General features: G+C 34.3%; 1 protein-coding gene across 23 annotated transcripts in view; it reads right to left on the bottom strand.

Moving 5' to 3' along the window:
- rimbp2b (RIMS binding protein 2b) overlaps nt 1–18,475 on the bottom strand; it is a 224,815-nt gene that overhangs the window by 102,218 nt on the left and 104,122 nt on the right. For 14 of the 23 annotated variants that reach the window (XM_058784429.1, XM_058784428.1, XM_058784426.1 and 11 more), the window contains exons 6-10: nt 11,941–12,063; nt 4,078–4,182; nt 2,284–2,334; nt 1,752–1,772; nt 129–170 (exon numbers count right to left, since the gene is read on the bottom strand). In XM_058784429.1, the coding sequence (XP_058640412.1) occupies nt 129–170; nt 1,752–1,772; nt 2,284–2,334; nt 4,078–4,182; nt 11,941–12,063 (342 nt within the window). Of the gene's footprint in view, nt 1–128; nt 171–1,751; nt 1,773–2,283; nt 2,335–4,077; nt 4,183–5,050; nt 5,185–6,492; nt 6,622–11,940; nt 12,064–18,475 lie in introns of those variants that run through there. The other 9 variants (XR_009272449.1, XM_058784445.1, XM_058784433.1 and 6 more) reach the window with 4 other exon arrangements.

Genomic DNA, 18,475 nt, shown 5'->3' on the forward strand with positions numbered 1-18,475 from the left:
CTACACTTCACATTAACTAACCGATGAATGCTAATGAATAGAGCCTGCCAACTCTACCAACTGTGAATGTTGTAAACAACCTACAATACTACAAAAAATGCCTACATCTAAAAGGAGGTTTTTCCTACCAAAAATCGCATTGTGTTCTTAGTGCGAAGGAAACTTCTCAGCTTCAGACACCAACAGAATCAAACAAAGACAGGAGTCAATCTATGTTCAGCTGTTATTGTACATCAAATCTCTGTTTTGATCATGATGTTAGCGATGGGAAGTACTATTAAATGGAGGAGGGTACCATACATGCCAAAATAACAGTAAAAGCTGATGATCATTTGACGAAACTCACATGTATATTTGTACATCAATACTATAAAACCACATCAGAGGATCATGTGAGTTTGCATTTTAACAAGTCAACAAAACTGTAACTTGACCTGTTATACTGATGTCTTGTGTAACATGTTTATGCACAGTTACAAGTTCACATAAATTACTGAATATTATGAATATAAAGGAGAGTGGTGGAAGGGAGACATGTCACGTTCTGCAATCCATCAGTCATGTTTGTTGTTGCTGATCTGATCTGCAAACGCACATATCCATGAGGCGTTAACAGGATTTAGCACAAGGCAGCACCCATGCATCGCAACACAGGAGGAGCAGAAAGGATCAGGCAGTGAATGAGAAACTTTTAAGAGACAGCACTTTCATTTGTACTTTTTATAAACATGCCCTCAACTACAGAGGCTGCCCTCATCTTCATTTGTCTCCTGTGTTTAGCTTCTTTACTATAAAAAAAATGCCTCCCAAGAGGAATGAGGAGACAACAGAATGCTTTCAAACTAATTAAAATAAAATAAAATAACAGTCAAAGACATTTTACTCTTTGTTTACTGAAGGTAGAGGTAATTCACTGACAACTTTTGTCTTTGTTTTTCATTAGATAAATGTCTATTGGGATGGCGACATGCTAAAAATAATACAATTGAAATGACAGTAACAAACAATTCATTGTAATATTTAAATATAATAATATTTTTTATATTCAATAGTTTTTATGCATTTATTTAGTTTTACATTAATTTATAGACTAATCTAATTATTTATATTAGTCTATAAATTAAATAAAAACGAAATTATCCTTCCAAATACTAATTATCCATTTTGTTTTAATTTAATAAAATGTATATCTTGTTATTAATAGTTAAATTAAAACAAAATGATTTTTGATAATGTTCATTTATAGATAGATATGCATTATTTTATGCATTTACTGTTAAAAGCAATTTACTTTTAATTTATAGACTAATATAAATAATTTTCCATTAACTTTTAATTAAATGATTATCAATAACTGAATTAAAATGAAATGGTTTTTGATAATGTTCATGATGTTATAACATCAAAAAAAAAAAAAAATGATAATAATAATAAAATAAAAACGCAATAGAAAGCAGTTGATTGGATTTAAAGACAAGCAAAACGTGACCTGTTTTACTTTGAACATTTATAAAACACATAAATAACTTTCGTATAAAATGACTATGAAGACTGATGGTTTGTACTAAAAAGGTTCAATAATTTGATCTATGGCGATATAGATCAAAGCTATTGATCAAATGTTTACAGATCAACCATGGATGAGCGGTACAATAATTGACAGGACAGCTAAACGAGGTGACAGGAACTACCCCCAATGAATCACACGGGGAGGAGAGGCAGAACTTTGAGGAGAAGTAACTCGAAAATACCTGCATGCTGTCCAAGTGATTCTGTATATGCAAAAAAAAAAAAAAAAAAAAAAGACCAGTAACATAGTGACAAGAGATGTAAGGAACCAAACAAATCACAGTTGCACACATGAGCATTTCTTCAGTTTCAGAAGTCACAGAGACCCAACATGAGTACAGTTTCCCCCCCCCATTTTCCCTTAATTGCCCATTAATGCCAGCAATGAATGAAAAGAAGAAAGTAGAATATGGTAAATAAATAATAAAATAGTTGTACATTAGTTTAAATCACTCAACAATGGTCAGCAAGGATATTTACACAATAACTTTTATTTATAAAATTTATCTGATTAACTCAAAATGTCAAAATGGTGTAAGCTAAGATGTGACTCATATGGTAGCCAGATTTTTGGCTAATATGAGAAAATATACGATGACGCATGTGGAATGTGCTGTAATATCATGGTCAGCCAAGATACAATTTAAAATGCATGCTTATATGCACACTCACATACACATGCACTGACATTCATGAGTAGACGTTGTTACTCACCTCTAACAGATGGACGGCACCTTCATGTTCCTTCTTAGCCTCAACCTGAGCCTATAAACAACACAAAAATAATATATAATGGCATTAATACCAAGTCAGTCATGGCATACTTATTAAAAGTCACAGCCAAAAATATTCGTACACGTTCCTTGTGTATAAACATTCTATTCCCACGTTTGGTTGAATAGGTTTTAGGCAACAAGGACTGCAGTGCATTGTAGGGTCATTCATTGTAACTCTCAGCAGCTGTGGAAAACAGCATTCAGTTCCACATGAATGGAGGAACATCTGTTTGAGTGTCAGCCTCTGCAGCATCGCAACATGAGGGAACATTTCAGAAATATGCATGGAGATTCACCTTCAGAACAACACAACTGGGTTCTTAATGTCTTGACTTCTGCTGATGAGCGTGTGTGTAATTTCTTCTGTTTATTCTCCTCTGTAATAACAGTGCTCCATTCAATAAAGACAATAACTCAAACGTTTCAGTGGGTGACAATGTTCGTGCATTCTGGTGAAAATGTCAGATTTGATCACCTGCTCTGCCGTTTCATTAGAGAGTAATTTACTCTGAGTGGTGAGACAGCGGCACTTTTCTCTTCACTCAAACGAGAAATGAGAGGAAAATTTCAGAGTTACCTACAATTGCTGAAACAGTTTTTCATTAAACATCTCTCTTCATTAGGAGCACTTTGACAGCTGGATTTTATTACTGGGTGTTTCTTCAATTTCAAGCATTTTTTTTCTGTCAGAGAGGTTGATTTTTAAAAAATTATTATATTAAAGTCACATTAAAACTATCTTAGACACTTTTTACTATGCCTTCATCAATAATCTTTTCAAAGTACCTTATACAGTATGTAAAGATTTTTTATTGTCCTAAAGCTAGACTTAAATTATGAAAACCCATCATAAAAATAATAATTAATTTTGATTTTTTTTTTTAATTCAACTGTTCCACACAAACAACAATTTTGGCCCTAATAAGGTTTTGTCAAATGATGCAAAAAGTTGAAAAATATTCTTTAATTGTATTTATTTAGCATACATATGCGACCCTGGACCACAAAACCAGTCTTAAGTGTCAATTTCGAAATGTATAAATAAGCTTTCCATTGATGTATGGTTTGTTAGGATCGGACAATATTTGACCGAGATACAACTATTTGAAAATCTGGAATCTGAGGGTGCAAAAATATCAAAATATTGAGAAAATCGCCTTTAAAGTTGTAAAATGAATTCTTAGCAATGCATATTACTGATCATAAACGACGTTTTGATATATTTACAGTAGTAAATTTACAAAATATCTTCATGGAATATGATCTGATCTTTACTTAATATACTAATGATTTTTGGCATAAAAGAAAAATCTATAATTTTGACCCATACAGTGTATTTTTGGCTATTGCTACAAATATACCCCAGCAACTTAAGACAGTCATTTTAACAGTCATGCTAATGCAAATGTTTAAAATGATAGAAAATAAATAAACATATTAAAGATAGAATAAAATAAATTAAAACTCACATAGCCCCTAGTTAAAAAAAAATAGCTATGACCAGTCCAAAATCACCTGACAAAACACCCACCAGCTGATTAATCATCTAGACCAGCTTGTACCATCCTGAAACCATGTAAAACCATCTACCACCAGAATCTGGTCTTAATCAGATTCTGGTTTGTTTAAAATAGACCAAAAGCCTTAAGTATGAAATAAGGTCTTCTACACTCTGGCCTGTGCATGAGCTTCATCCTAAGGTTTGGTATGGTTGGAAACCCCGATCTCTCACCTTCTGCAGAAGGTCAATCTCCTGCTGCTTGGCACTGAGGACGGCCAAGGCTTGTTCATGCTCTAATTCTAGCTGCTGCCTCCTCTCTGCAGCCTCTCGCATATGCTGGGAAAGAGAGAAGAGAGAGCAGTAGGTGAGAGGAAACTCAGCAAAGGATGAACACAGACAGAATGAGAGCGACCATCAATCAGGGATAGTTCATCAAAAATAGAAAACTCAATTGTCATTTACTCACCCTCATGATGACTTACTTTCTTGAGAGGAACACAAAAGGAGATATTTAGAAGAATGTCCAAGCTGTTATTTTTCCCATGCAATTAAAGCGGATGGGGATCAGGGACAGCTGCGGTAACCACTGACTTTCAATGTAAAACAGCAGCTTGAACATGATGTTAGATAACTACTTCTGTGTTGCACGCAAGAATGTCAAAGTATGGGTTTGGAACAGGGCGAGTAAATGATAACAAAATAATTGTTTTTAGGTGAAATAATTCCTTTAAAATCTTTTTAGGTCACACTGAAACACTTTTAGCTGTGGTTGAAGTCCCTGCACTGATCTACAGACCCTCTTTTTATATCAGCTTATAAAAGATCATCAGTCTCCAGGAGCACCAGAGACAAAAATCCCTTCTAATCCTGGAATATCTGATGTAAACGCTGAGATTTCTTTCTTACCTGACCAAATCGACTCAGAATTAGGGACAGTACATCCAAAAATGATTCTATAAAGTCATTTGAAACCCACATGCTGATTCTTTAAATGATTTTCAGTGAACTGAACTGAGTCAGGGTAGCACTATTTTTTCAATTTTAAAATGAATCAAATTTAGGCTGTAAGGGACAGTACAATGCGTTCAATGGATTGTTTAACAAAATATCGACTGTGCAGCAGACAAAAAAAAACAAAAAAAATTGACGTAGACAAAAACTCTATAGAACAGTTTTTAAAGTTGTGAGTTGTGAAAAGTATTACCTTTATACAGTATTTATACAGCCATTGTGAAGTCTGTAAGTCTATCCCTGTTCATCAAACAAAGTTATTGCATGACTTTAGGAGACTTGGAACATAGACGTAGTCACTACAGACTGTTGTTGCATGGTTCTGAGCTGCACTTCAGTAATTTTCCACTGAAAAAAATAACAGCATATGGTTTTGAAATGACATGAAGGCGAGTAAATAATGAAAGAATCTTCATTTTTGGGTGAACTATCCCTTTAAGCACTGAAAACAACAGCAAAATGTTGTAAATCAAGTTTGTGTCATTTGCTTCACCCCTTCAGGTAAAGCAAAAACAGAAGTGAAGCATCATGTCAATCAGCCAGACTAAGCACAGCCACGGAGCTTCGCATAATCAATACAGGGCTTAAGGGTCGCGGCTCTGTACATGAAAGGGTGTGTGCAAACAACACAGCATGTTCAATCAGCGCCGATTACTGCCCAACAACATCCCCAGAAGCTCTTCTGACCTGTTAAAAGTACACAGTGACAAAACCTAGCAATTTTCTTTCCATTTGTGACAGGTGAGGTTACAGGGGATAAAGGGAAAGGAGGGATTTTCCATGCTGCTATGAAAGAGGAGTGCAGGGAAAAGGAAGGTTAGAATAATCTAACCTTCAGAGGACAAATAAACTGTACTGTGTGTGAAATATGTTATGGTTATCTGATCTACTTGTGTATTTATCAGTACTTGTTTACTCAAGTACTTATTTATTAAATAGCTTAATAAATTTAACATACATATTTTGTCAATTTATTTATTTACTTATTTATTCATTCGGTCATTCATTCATTTAACTTTTTTTTTTTTTTTTACTGAACAGCTGTTATAAAACAATTTTTTTTTTTTTTTTAAGAAGATGCATGCCTTAATATTATGTTTTAAGTTAAATATTTAAATGGAAAATGTTTGGTCGTCCAGTCATAACTGCAAAATAAACCCCTTCAAGATCATATAATGATCACGCTGCTGCAGTTTACTTTGCAATAATAAGGCATATGCATACAAACTGTGACCACAGAATAAAAATGAATCGTCTAAAACCACTAAAATAATGTGATACTACCAGTTTATTTAATTTTTTTTTTTAAATCAAGACTCAGTTTCAACATATTTCACACTTTGTACATTCAGCAAAACTGTCACCTCATAACTGAAAAAACAAAAACAAAATCTGCATATTTTTAAGAATATTAACAGCATGTATATCTCACATTCAAAAGAAGAGCTGAGTTAGTTTATTTTGTGAGGGGAGGGTGTAATTGTGCATAACTGTTGTGTCATGCACAAATGCATTCAGCAGTGCCTCAGCCGGCCGACCATTCAGATCACATACAGCATCCAGATCAGCTGTTAGTACTCAGTCAAAAGGTTCACATTCAGTTAGTGCTGGCTTCTGTAAAGTCTTTAGAGATACCTGATGAATGAAAAATATGGAGGGAGGCAGGGAGAGGGGAGGGGCAGGAGAGGGTTAGACGTTAGGGGAGGGGTAGGGCGCTCCAGGACTCCTAGTTGATCACAGATCCACACTTTGAGGATGTACGACAGCTCTAAAACCATAAAAGAGTACAAGGGGAGTAAAAGAGGTGAAAACACAGATGAAAGTGGAGGTCATGATATAAATCGTTATACATTGCCAGCCGGATTTCCTGAAACATCTGTCATGAGCTTGGATACTGACACACTTCATGCTTTGATAAAGGACTATAACATTTTCACTTTGCCACCACACATTTTGACTCAGTCAACATACATGAAAGCTAATCAGGCAACCAAGAAAGTCAAGAAAATGTCCAGATCGTAGTTTCTACTTTATTTTTTACTCCAAATTGATCAAAAAACTTGATTTTAGGTCGGAATGACTTGATATGGTGAATCTCACAAAATATAACATATCACCCAAGAATATGAAGAAATTTTTTTATTTTATTTTCCATAATGAAAATGAAGCCTATTTTATGGCCATAAAGAGTTGTGACATTATTTTTATGACTATTACGCACAGATTAAATTCCTATTACAGTAATGTAAAAAAAGGTAATTTTCAATACCGTAATTATTTAGTTGTATTAAGGAAATATTTACACATCACTGTATAAAAGTATTTGTTGTAAAGCTGCAATTTATATTCATAGACATACAGGCAGATGACAGATAGAGAGATAGATAGATAGATAGATAGATAGATAGATAGATAGATAGATAGATAGATAGATAGATAGATAGATAGATAGATAGATAGATAGATAGATAGTTGGTTGGTTGATCTTTTTGATCTTTCATTCAAAACATTCACAAAAATTCTAACCTTTCTCATGATGAAATAAATGTTTTTCTGCATGTTGGCCACAATTATTGGCACCCATAGAAATTCTTATGAGTAAAATATCTCTGAAGTATATTTCCATTTATATCTATTTTTTTTAGCACACCAGGGTGACTAGGAACATAAAATTGTCCAGACATGACTTCCTGTTCCACAGGATTATAAATATGAGGAACACAAAGGCCACATTTCCTTAATCGTCCATCACAAGGAGTAAAACCAAAGAATATAGTTCTGATGTGCTGAACAAGATTGCTGAGCTTCACAAAATAGAACGTGACTCTAAGAAAAGAGCTAAAGCATTGAAAATCCCATTTCCACCATCAGGGCAATAATTAAGAGGCTCCAATCAATTAAAGATGTTACAAATCTGCCTGGAAGAGGACGTGTCTATAATGCACGGTGAGGAGGAGAGTTTGAGTGGACAAAGACTCTCCAAGGATCACAGCTGGAGAATTGCAGAGATTAGTTGAATCTTGGGATCAGAAAGCCTAAAAAAAATAAAAAAATAAAAAATAAATCAAACAGCCCCTACATCACCACATGTTGTCCAGACTCCAGCACATTCAGTTGTAAGACATGACTGGAACTTCAAATGGCACTGCCCTTACGAAAAAGAAGTTTACTCAAATGTGCTATTAGTATACTTCTTTAAAACTTAAAATAGGAAAGTACACTTTTAGTTTACTTTTTATGTACTTCTCAGAAATATGCTTAAAATTACATTTAAGTATACTTGACTTATACTTAGAAAAAGTCTAAATATATTAGAGCTATACTTGTGCTCCTAGAATCCGTGTTTTCATTGTTATACGGTAGGGGGTGCTAGTACTAGGGGTGTGCGATATATATCGTCTGCGATAATATCGTAATTGTTGTTTTAACGATGTGCGATTTTACATTATCGAGTATTTTGCAAAAACCATTCAAAACACACCCTCGGAGTGCACGTGTACATTATGTGAAATCTAGACAAGAGCACGTACGCATTTAGAGTACGTTCTTTCAATGCACGATTCAGTCTATTAAAATGCATTTAGAATGATCACAAATTCAAGACATGGGGGCAGAAAATTTATATATTTTTACCACTTCATATAGTTAATTTCACACGAAGAGTGCCGTTTTTCTCCATAAATTACCATGATTACAAATGTGATATTGATTTTTTACAACATTTCAATAAACAAGAAGTTAATTAAGAGACTTACGTTTTTTGCAGAGGTGTCAAGTACCTTTCTTAAGTAGAAATTTTGGTATCTATACTTTACTGGAGTAATTATTTTTCAGTCGACTTTTTACTTCTACTCCTTACATTTTCACGCAATTATCTGTAGTTTCTACTCCTTACATTTTAAAAATAGCCTCGTTACTCCTATTTCATTCCAGCTTGTCATCGTTAAACCCCCCCCCCCAAAAAAAACCTATCCAGATAAATCGCACCATCCGCATAGAGTGAATTTGATTGTGGTTGGATGAGAAGTATAAACGTATACCATTCCGACACCCTATTGGTTTGTACGCAATCCATCGCACCTGCACATGACACAAATCACGTCACACTCCAGCAAGGACATAGTGTTGGGGTCGTTACTCAAAAAAGATTATTTCTTAAAAATTATTATTTCTCCACTACTGGCTTATTTATCAAACGGGTGCTTTCTCTTCGTCCTCCGCAAATTAAGCTACAGTAGGTAGTTCGGTAGAGAGACGTTTGAATAAATTAGCGTTTGCGATTGACAATGCTGTGATAAGTAGGCTATACTAACTTTGTAACTCGTTACCCCCAACACTGGACATAGCAGACGTATGTAGGCAAGTACGAAGATGTCCGTGGCAGAGACTCAAGAAGAGAACCTGAGCGAAATGTAACTGATGTAGATTACCCTGTTGTTGTGCATACAGGATTGAGTCCAAAGTGTCCAAAGTATCTTCTAGTTAAATGTGACATTGTTGCCATTAGCTATAGAATTGAGCATAGTACAAACCAGGAAGGTATCAGGATTGAGTTATTTTTATTTTTTTATTAATCACTTGGATTAATCATTAATTTTGGCAGCACTAATGTTTATTGTATATAAACAACCATACAAGGGTAATTGTTAGTAAGCCTGCCCTGGGTACAGCAATTTTCTTGTCCGTTGCCCTCACAGATTCCTGCAGCTAAGTGAAGTTTGACTTTTTGCACCATTAAAATACTTATAGGCAACTAGTCATCATATCTTCCGCTCCATGAAACACGTTAATGCTCAGTAGTACACATATATGGTTCTTTAATGTATTTGCATTGTACTAAAATGCGTTCATTTTTAATGGGCATATATGTGGCACGGCCTAAGCTTTTGTCCTTAATGGCATTTTTTTCGTTACGTTACTTTTACTTTTATACTTTAAGTAGTTTTGAAACCAGTACTTTTACACTTTTACTTGAGTAAAAAGCTTGAGTTGATACTTCAACTTCTACAGAAGTCTTTTTAAACCCTAGTATCTATACTTCTACCTGAGTAATGAATGTGAATACTTTTGACAGCAGTGCGTTTTAGACACCATATTTCCTGTTTTTCGACAACAAAAATCACTCCAAACACAGCCACAGCACTGTTTTGCGTCTCTGAGCAACATGACAGTATTTCGTTCCTGAATGAATCAACCATTTAAATGATTCGGTTCAATCGCAATGACTCACTTATTAACAGTGACTTAGGTAAAGGTAAAAATGCCCATAAAATGTAAAAATCAGTTTAAACTTATTGGAAAAGATTCATTTCTATCAGTGTGAACTGACCACCACACAGAATATGAAAAACTTTAGGAGTCAGCTGTCCACGGCAGTCCTGAAGGTACCAACATAATAACACATCAGCAAAATATCGTCTGATTATCGTCATCGATAAAATCCCCGAAAATATTGAGATATTATTTTTTGTCAATATCGCACACCCCTAGCTAGTACACATCTTCTTTACAGAATTTCCAAAACAACACAAGTGAAGAAGAAACCGAAACAACAGATGCTTCCACGTGTAATCTAACACGATCATCAGACATAAAACAGCATCAAAACTGTGTAATGTTATGGAATAAAATGTCACCAATGAAGAGGTAATAATGACCGTCAAGCTTTGGGGTGTTGATCGACTCCATCTACGTTTTGATTATCATTCTGAATCCAATTCAGTTTCTTTTTTCAGCTTTTTGTTCAAAATGTTGTTTATTTCTTTATTTTTTCATTAATGAAACTTACCCACATTCAAGTGTTTAAAAAAAGAATGCATGAAGCTAGAATAAAATGTTTTTGTTTACAAGCAGATACCTTATTCCTTCTTTTGATGTTTTGCATGTTCGGATATTCATACAACAAAATATATACAAATTAATACCTAAATAAGGACATAGTAGTATACTTAATGTATGACGTAAAGTTCACTTAAAGAAAACTTACAAGTATACTTGCAGTATAAAACTACTAAACTAGTAGTTTACTGAGATTATACTTCAAAGCGTAGGCCTACTAAAATGCTTCTACAAGTATTTAATTACTAAACTATCAGAATACCTTTAAGTTCACATTTAATATAGTTGCAGTACAAGCCAAAACACTGATGTAAACTAGTTGTGTACACAAAGTTTACTACTGTCATACTTAAAGTATACTTAAAAGTATACTTTTATATACTAGAAAGTGGGCCAATTTAGTCCCAAGGAGTATTGAAATAATACACTTACAAGTATACTACAAGTACACTGATATTTGTATACTTAGTTACTACATAAAGTATACTTAAAAATATACTTGAACTTTACTTAAGTATTCTTAATAAAATAAACTTGAAGTATACTACTTTTTGGTAAGGGTGGCTTCTGTGGTCAGATGAAACTAAAAAAAAAAAGAGCTTTTTGGCAGCAAAACCACCAGATGCATTTAGTGCAAACAGGGATAAAAAGTACCCCAGGTCATCCCAGTCCTCTGACCTGAACCCTATAGAAAATGAGTGGGGTGAACTGAAGAGAAGCACCACCAGCATGGAGTTGTGAATCTGAAGGATCTAGAGAGATTCTGGATGAAGGAATGGTCTCTGATCTCTTATCAAGAGTTCTCTCTTCAGGCATTATAAGAGAAAACTCGGAGCTGTTATCTTGGGAAAAGGATGTTGCAATAATTGGGTGCCAATAACTGTAGCCAACAGGAACTAGAGAAAGCATTTATTTCACAATGAGATTTTCTCCCCACTTTCAATTGTTTTACTTCAATGATAGGTTAGAATTTTTTGAATGAAAGATCAAAAGGATAAACAATGCAGATTTATTTTCAAAGCCACCTTTGCTCATATTTACCAAGGGTGCCAATATTAGTGGAGGACATTGTAGATAGATAGATGTTACTGTAATATTTTATGTAACTGTAATGAAAATAATCTTACAATGCAAACTGAAGAACTATAGAAGAACATGTCCAAACATAGGCTTCATTTTCTTTTTCCATAACTTATTTTTCTTTTGATTATGTGTTTTACACTGACGCGTCTGGCGGGTTCTCACCTTCAGCACCTGCTCTAGGTTCTCCAGTTTGCCTTGGAGCTCAGTCCTCTCCAACAGAGCGCAATCTCTCTCTACTGTCACAGTGTACAGAGCCTCCTGCAGCTGTTCATACTCACTTTTCACCTGATAAAGAGAGAGAGAGGCAGAGATTAATCTAGAATATCTTCAGGCTTACACAGTTTGCCCTCTGACCTCTGTTAGAAAGGTGAAAGGTCATTCTATCCTCCAAAAAAACACACATCAGAGCCATGGCCTAATGGTTTGCACAGGTTTGACACACTGGTACTCATGCAAATGACACATTTCAAAGTCCCATTCCCCCATCATTCCCTGTTCTCTGTCTCTTTAGGCCACATTTTTGTTTTGTTTTTAAATGAAGTTCGATTTTATTAATGTCACAAGTATAAAACAGAACAAGTTTACTTTATTTACTTCATACCAACTATTGAGGTGAGAGTTTAAACCAGTAGTTATGAGTGCCAAACTGTCTGTGTTGGTTGTCTTTGGATCTGTACGAAATCAGACCATCTGGACCCATGTGGCCACAAGACTAATAGGTGAAACTATCAGCATGCTTTCATAAACAGTAGGGTCTGAGAGGGCAGCTCTAGATGCTCACATCCCGACCAGGAAACCTCCAGGCGCATCTGCTCCACTGTTACCTATTAGAGGTTTCCCCAAAGGATTCAATTATGCTATTAAATACTCTGATCAATTGAAAATGACATGTTCTGTTTGTCTTTATCCACTGATATATGATATACGGAGTATGTGTAGTCAGCACTGAGCTCTGGGGTGAGAGTCGTGTTTTTAGAGAGCGAGAGCAGAGGGTTTGGCGTCCTGTATCGATCGCAGCGTCAGTCATGATAAAAAGCTGAGCTGTCAGAGACAGAGGCAGTACTCACACTCCACGCCTGACCAATCTGACACTCATCTCTTATCTGCAACCTGACCTGAAGTGAACACCCACTGCAACAGCAATTACAGCTGAATACGCTTGTTCTAGAGGAAATATGTTTGACCTATTACGCTTGTATTGTTGATACTTATGACATTCAGCAGCATGTTGTTGGATAGTGATGTTGGTGTTGAGAAAACGACCTTCACGTACAAATTAAAGAGAACATTTCATCAAAATTGACCATACTTCCTTTTAATAAATATAAAAAAAAAAAAACATGACATTATATGATGTTGGAATAAAAAATGTTTTTACAATCGTATATGAAAAGTCAATTGAACTTTCTCCACCTTTGAAACAACTTCATTACAAGGCCGTGTGGGCAGGTAAAAACAAAAAAATTAAGCATTTCACGATTGAACTATATCTAATCAAAGTCCTGCTTTATTATTTTCAGCTTTACATAACGTGCTGTGAATGCTGCTTCATGTGTTTAAGGCAATGTGCACCCTGTTTAAAAGGCAGTCTAATTCACATTGCCAAAATTGGCATACTTTAAGGGGAACATTCATTTTAAAGTGCAAGCGAAAACTACTGAGACAGATTAAGCCTAGTCCTAAATGAAAAAGGATTAAACCAATTTACTCGACGGCAAGGCTTTGTGCACACTTAGGAACAGTGTTATTTTAGTATCACTGAGGTACTATTATAGTTTTTATTAATATTTTGAAGTAGTTTTATTATGTTATTATGTTTTGTTTTGTTTTAATTTTAATTTTTAAGAATATTAATAAATAGTTTTAATATTTTCATAATTGTGTTTTTTCAATTTTTTTTTTGTCTACGTTTTTTATTATTTTAAAAGAAATAAAATACATTTTAAATGCAATGTCTTAAATCAGTGATCTTTATCAGTATATTATATTATTTCTATAAAAAAAAACAACAACAACAACAATAAAATAAAATACATTTTAACCTCAATGTCTTAAATCAGTGGTCTTTACCAGGGAACCATTACTATATGATCACAATTATTTTTGCAATAAATATTACAAGATATAATAAGTAGGTATTGAGAAATAGTGAGAGCACTCTTTTCCCACTTTAATTTATTTAATTTTATTATTTGAATTGATTTGATTTTATAAAAGAGTCAGCAGTATGCAGTTAAGTGAGCATGGAAGAGATGTGTTTTCAGCTGTTTCTGGACTATTGTCAGGGACTCGGCTGTCTGGACAAGGTTAGGAAGATTATTCCACCAGCAAGGAACTTTTAATGGCTTTGAGGTGTAAGCTTCATACCAAAAAATGTTAATAATACAAGTATGCATGTTATTATAGGCCTGGCGTGAAATACAACGGTTAATTCTCTGGCAAACTTTCTGCCTGCCAAAGGGTCTTTGCTCTAAAAAAACATTGAAGACACTCATCTATAATGGTCCTCCTCTGCTATCCAGTAATGTTGAGCCACAAACAGACTGGATAGATACAAGTTGTGTAGATGGAGCAGCTGCCATCTTGATGACTGCCATTCTGCGTGCTAGGACAGAGCTGTAGATTCAATGATGTCTCACTCTGAAACAGCTATTTGAGATGGAGGGGAGGGAGGAGTGGGGGGTAAACTCACAAAATAAGTGATGCATGAAGGACCATTCTTTTCAAGCAAGAGCAGGCTCACATGACTCAGAGACGTCACGCCATTACAGCTCTCAGTTTAGCATCGTAACATAAGGAGCTGTTTGTGCTATAGTCCCAATATATAAAGCCTTATTGAAACTCTGCAGGCTGTACATACACTACAGTATCTGTCAAAATCTTTTGAAAATCTACATTAAAGCAAGTTCTTACAATTGTGATCTTAATTTTTGTTGGTTGTGTCATTTGATTGTAAATATTTTGCAGCTAAGTACATTATATTGCGGCAGAGCAGAAGCTATATATACAAAATAAGAATTAAAATATGCCAAACTACTTAGAATTTTCTTTTCATTTATTTATTTCCAGTATCACCCTGGATTTGCTTTTTTATTTTACACCTCCCAAACAATATCAAAATGAAGTTTAATGCAGAGGTTAAATTTGATTAGAAGATGTATATTAAAGTCACTCTATGTATGAACTGCATTTTTAATGTGTTTTAAATTAATAGACAGGAAAGAAAAATTTAGCCTCCCTGCTTCCACTCTTCTGGGAAGGTTTTCCGCTAGATGTTGAAACGCAGCTGCAGGGATTTACTGTCATTTCCTCCCAAGTTCTCCTATAATGAGTTATACTCCTGTATGAGTTTCTTACCTCTGTTAAACACCAAGTAAGATATTTTGAAGAATGTTGGTAACCAAACAGTAGACTGTAGCCATTGACTTCCATAGTATTTTTTCCATTCTTTGTCCATTGTCCAGTCATTGTCCATGTGACAGCAGTGTTTCAACCGTAATGTTATGCGTCGTGGTACGCTTGTGAAAGTGCGTCGAAGAATGAGACGCAAGAGAAGAAATTGTCGAATAAAGTCGTTATTTCTGTTTTCTTTGGGCACAAAAGGTGTTATCGTAGCTTCATAAAATTAAGGTTGAACCACTGATGTCACATGGACTATTTTAACGATGTCCTTACTACGTTTCTGGGCCTTGAACGTGTCAGTTGCGTTGCTGTCTATGCAGGATCAGAAAGCTCTCGGATTTCATCAAAAATATCTTCATTTGTTTTCTGAAGATGAACAAAGGACTTGTGGGTTTGGAATGATATGAAGGCGAGTAATTAGTGACAGAATTTTCCTTTTTGGGTGAAATATCACTTTAAGAAAGACAAATACATACAGTATGTTACTAGAACTCAATCCATAAACTATGGAAAGTGTTATACTTTATTACTTATGAATATCACACTTAAAGACCTGATAATTTTGAATTACTGGGGTTCCTTTATTTATGCTGTCTTTTCTTTCTCTCCCTTTTCCTTCCTCTGTATTGCTATCGGCCTCAAAGGTACTGCATTCATAAATGACTAATGAGGGAGTAGGGATCCTGTTTTGCAACAACGTTTGACAACACACCTACTCGGACGATTCGGACACGGCCTACCTTCAAAGAGCTCAGCAGGAGGACACTGCTCTGCCAGGATGGGATGCCAAGATGTGCCTCCAACTAAACACTGACACAGACATGACTAAAAGATTAACTATAAGCAGGCTATAGGGGTGCTGATGCCAGCAGGCGTAAATCTGAAAGAACAGATCACACTTGCAGGTGTGAGACAGAACTAGGGGAGATCAGAAAAATGCACATCCAAGACCAAACTAGATGATTATAGTGCACAGGTGCAGCATCGGAAGACATAAGCAATGGAGCCCAATGAATACAAGCTGCTGTATTATATGATTATAGCAGACCATTTAACAGAAAAGTAATAAATAAATATAGCTCAGAATAAATAAGTCTGGAATAATTAAACATGATTTACTGTTGTTGAAAGAAGTCCCGTATATCTGACAATTCATAATAACTGTTTTATATTTGAATATATATATATATATATATATATATATATATATATATAAAAACATAAAATTATTCATATAATATGCTGATTTGCTTCTCATAAAACATTTATTTTCTTCTTATTATCAATGTTCAAAATAGTTTTGCTGCTTAATATTTTTGTGGAAACCGTGAAACACTACCATTTAAAGGTTTGGGCATAAAATAAAATAACAACAACAAAGAAAAAAAACAGGATGCATGAAATTAATCAAAAGTGACAGTAAGAGCATTTATAATGTTATAAAATGTTTCTATTACAAATAAATGCTGTTCTTTTAAATTTTCTATTCATCAAAGAATAATGAATAAATTACCATAATTTCCACAAAAATATTAAGCTGTTTTCACATATTTAAATGTAAATAAATGCTGTTGTTTAAGATTTTCTGTTAATCAAAGAATAATGAAAACATTATCATAATTTCCACAAAAATATTAAGCCGTTTTCACATATTCAAATGTAAATAAATGCTTTTCTTTTAGATTTTCTATTCATCAAAGAACGATGAAAAAAGTATCACGATTTCCACAAAAAAATATTAATTTATATTATAAATAACATTTTATATTTACAGACCAGTTGTTATCTAGCACTAAAGTATATTAATGAGGAATGACATTTATGCTTTTGGTTCAAAGACTGCAGTGTTTGGTAACAAGAACATAAGTGATATGTTGTTCTGTTTATGTGAGTAATATATGTCTGTTTGATGGCAGCTATGGTCCATCAGTGCCGTGACAAACCAGCACTTGTAAACACGCTGCTGCTCAAGCACGAATCCAATCATGTTTTTATAAAATTCAGCTATTACAAGAATGTAATATCTGCCAGTTTCAGAGAGCAGCACTTCTTCATATCCACTCTTCAGATGCGACAGACCCTCGAAGAAAAGTCTTCAATACATATTCTGTGTTACACAAAAACATACACGCCACAAACTGACTTACAATGTCTTGTTCAACAATGTTTCTTGACACTGTCAGAAACCGCTCCTTCAGGAAATTGCTTTTCCATGACTACACACAAAAGACCCTCACCTCAAGATCAACATCACAAGCGAAATCAACTTCACTATCCAGGAAATTATATTTTTACCCCTTAAGGACCAACACACAGACACATAGACTGTACAGAGTAGACACATACAAATGGTGGATTAGAAAACCTCAAAAATATAATAATACCAAGAGATAAAAGAAAGTAGAAATGTGCCCTTTGACTCAGGAAAGCTCCAGTGCTTTCTGGCACCCTATTATGAACCAAAGCTTAAATGCTGTGTATCAGAATACTGCACTATTCTAGATAAAAGAAAAAAAAAAAAAACCCGAAAGACTCGAAACAGGGTCATTATCGTTACCAAAAACGAAAATATTTTCATTACTAGCAGCAAAATAGATTGTAATAAAAAAAAATAATAACTTATTTTATTTCTGCTACTTGCCAAGACAACATCTCATTTTTTGTTTAATTTATCTTAAAAGTACTAAAATAACTACAACTAAATCAACAAAAACTAACAACTAAATAAAATGATTAAAAAATTATGTAACTCAGTAACTCAAAATCAAAATGTAAAAAAAAGAAAAACTCATGATAATATACTAAAAATGTAACTAAAATAAACTGAAAATTTAAAAATAAAATGTGTAAAATATTTAAAAAAATTTAAAAATAAAATATTAACAAAAACTACAGTAGTATATCAATGACACTGACTTGGAAATCTAAAGCTAATATTACATAATAAAATGCAGATACATTATTTAACAAGGTACAATATGGCTGCCCATACCACTACAGATCCATTTTACACATGGATGTGAACACATGGAAAGAGACATTTGTCAGGATTAACTTGGATTCAAGCAGGAGCACTGCTCATCTCAGCTCAGTCACTATTCATGGAATTTGCTGTCATTATCTGAGACTTTAAATCATTTTGTGATTTAGCACAGACTCTTTTGACTGTTAAAAGGCACATATTAAAGTACTAACTGCACAACCTTCTTACTGCTGACAGATATTTAGGATCCACAGTTCACTTATGGCCAATGGAGAGTCAATTCAGAAAATTTACTGGCTACAAATTATTATT

The sequence above is a fragment of the Onychostoma macrolepis genome, chromosome 08 (genome assembly GCF_012432095.1).
Source record: "Onychostoma macrolepis isolate SWU-2019 chromosome 08, ASM1243209v1, whole genome shotgun sequence".
Taxonomy (NCBI): domain Eukaryota; kingdom Metazoa; phylum Chordata; class Actinopteri; order Cypriniformes; family Cyprinidae; genus Onychostoma; species Onychostoma macrolepis.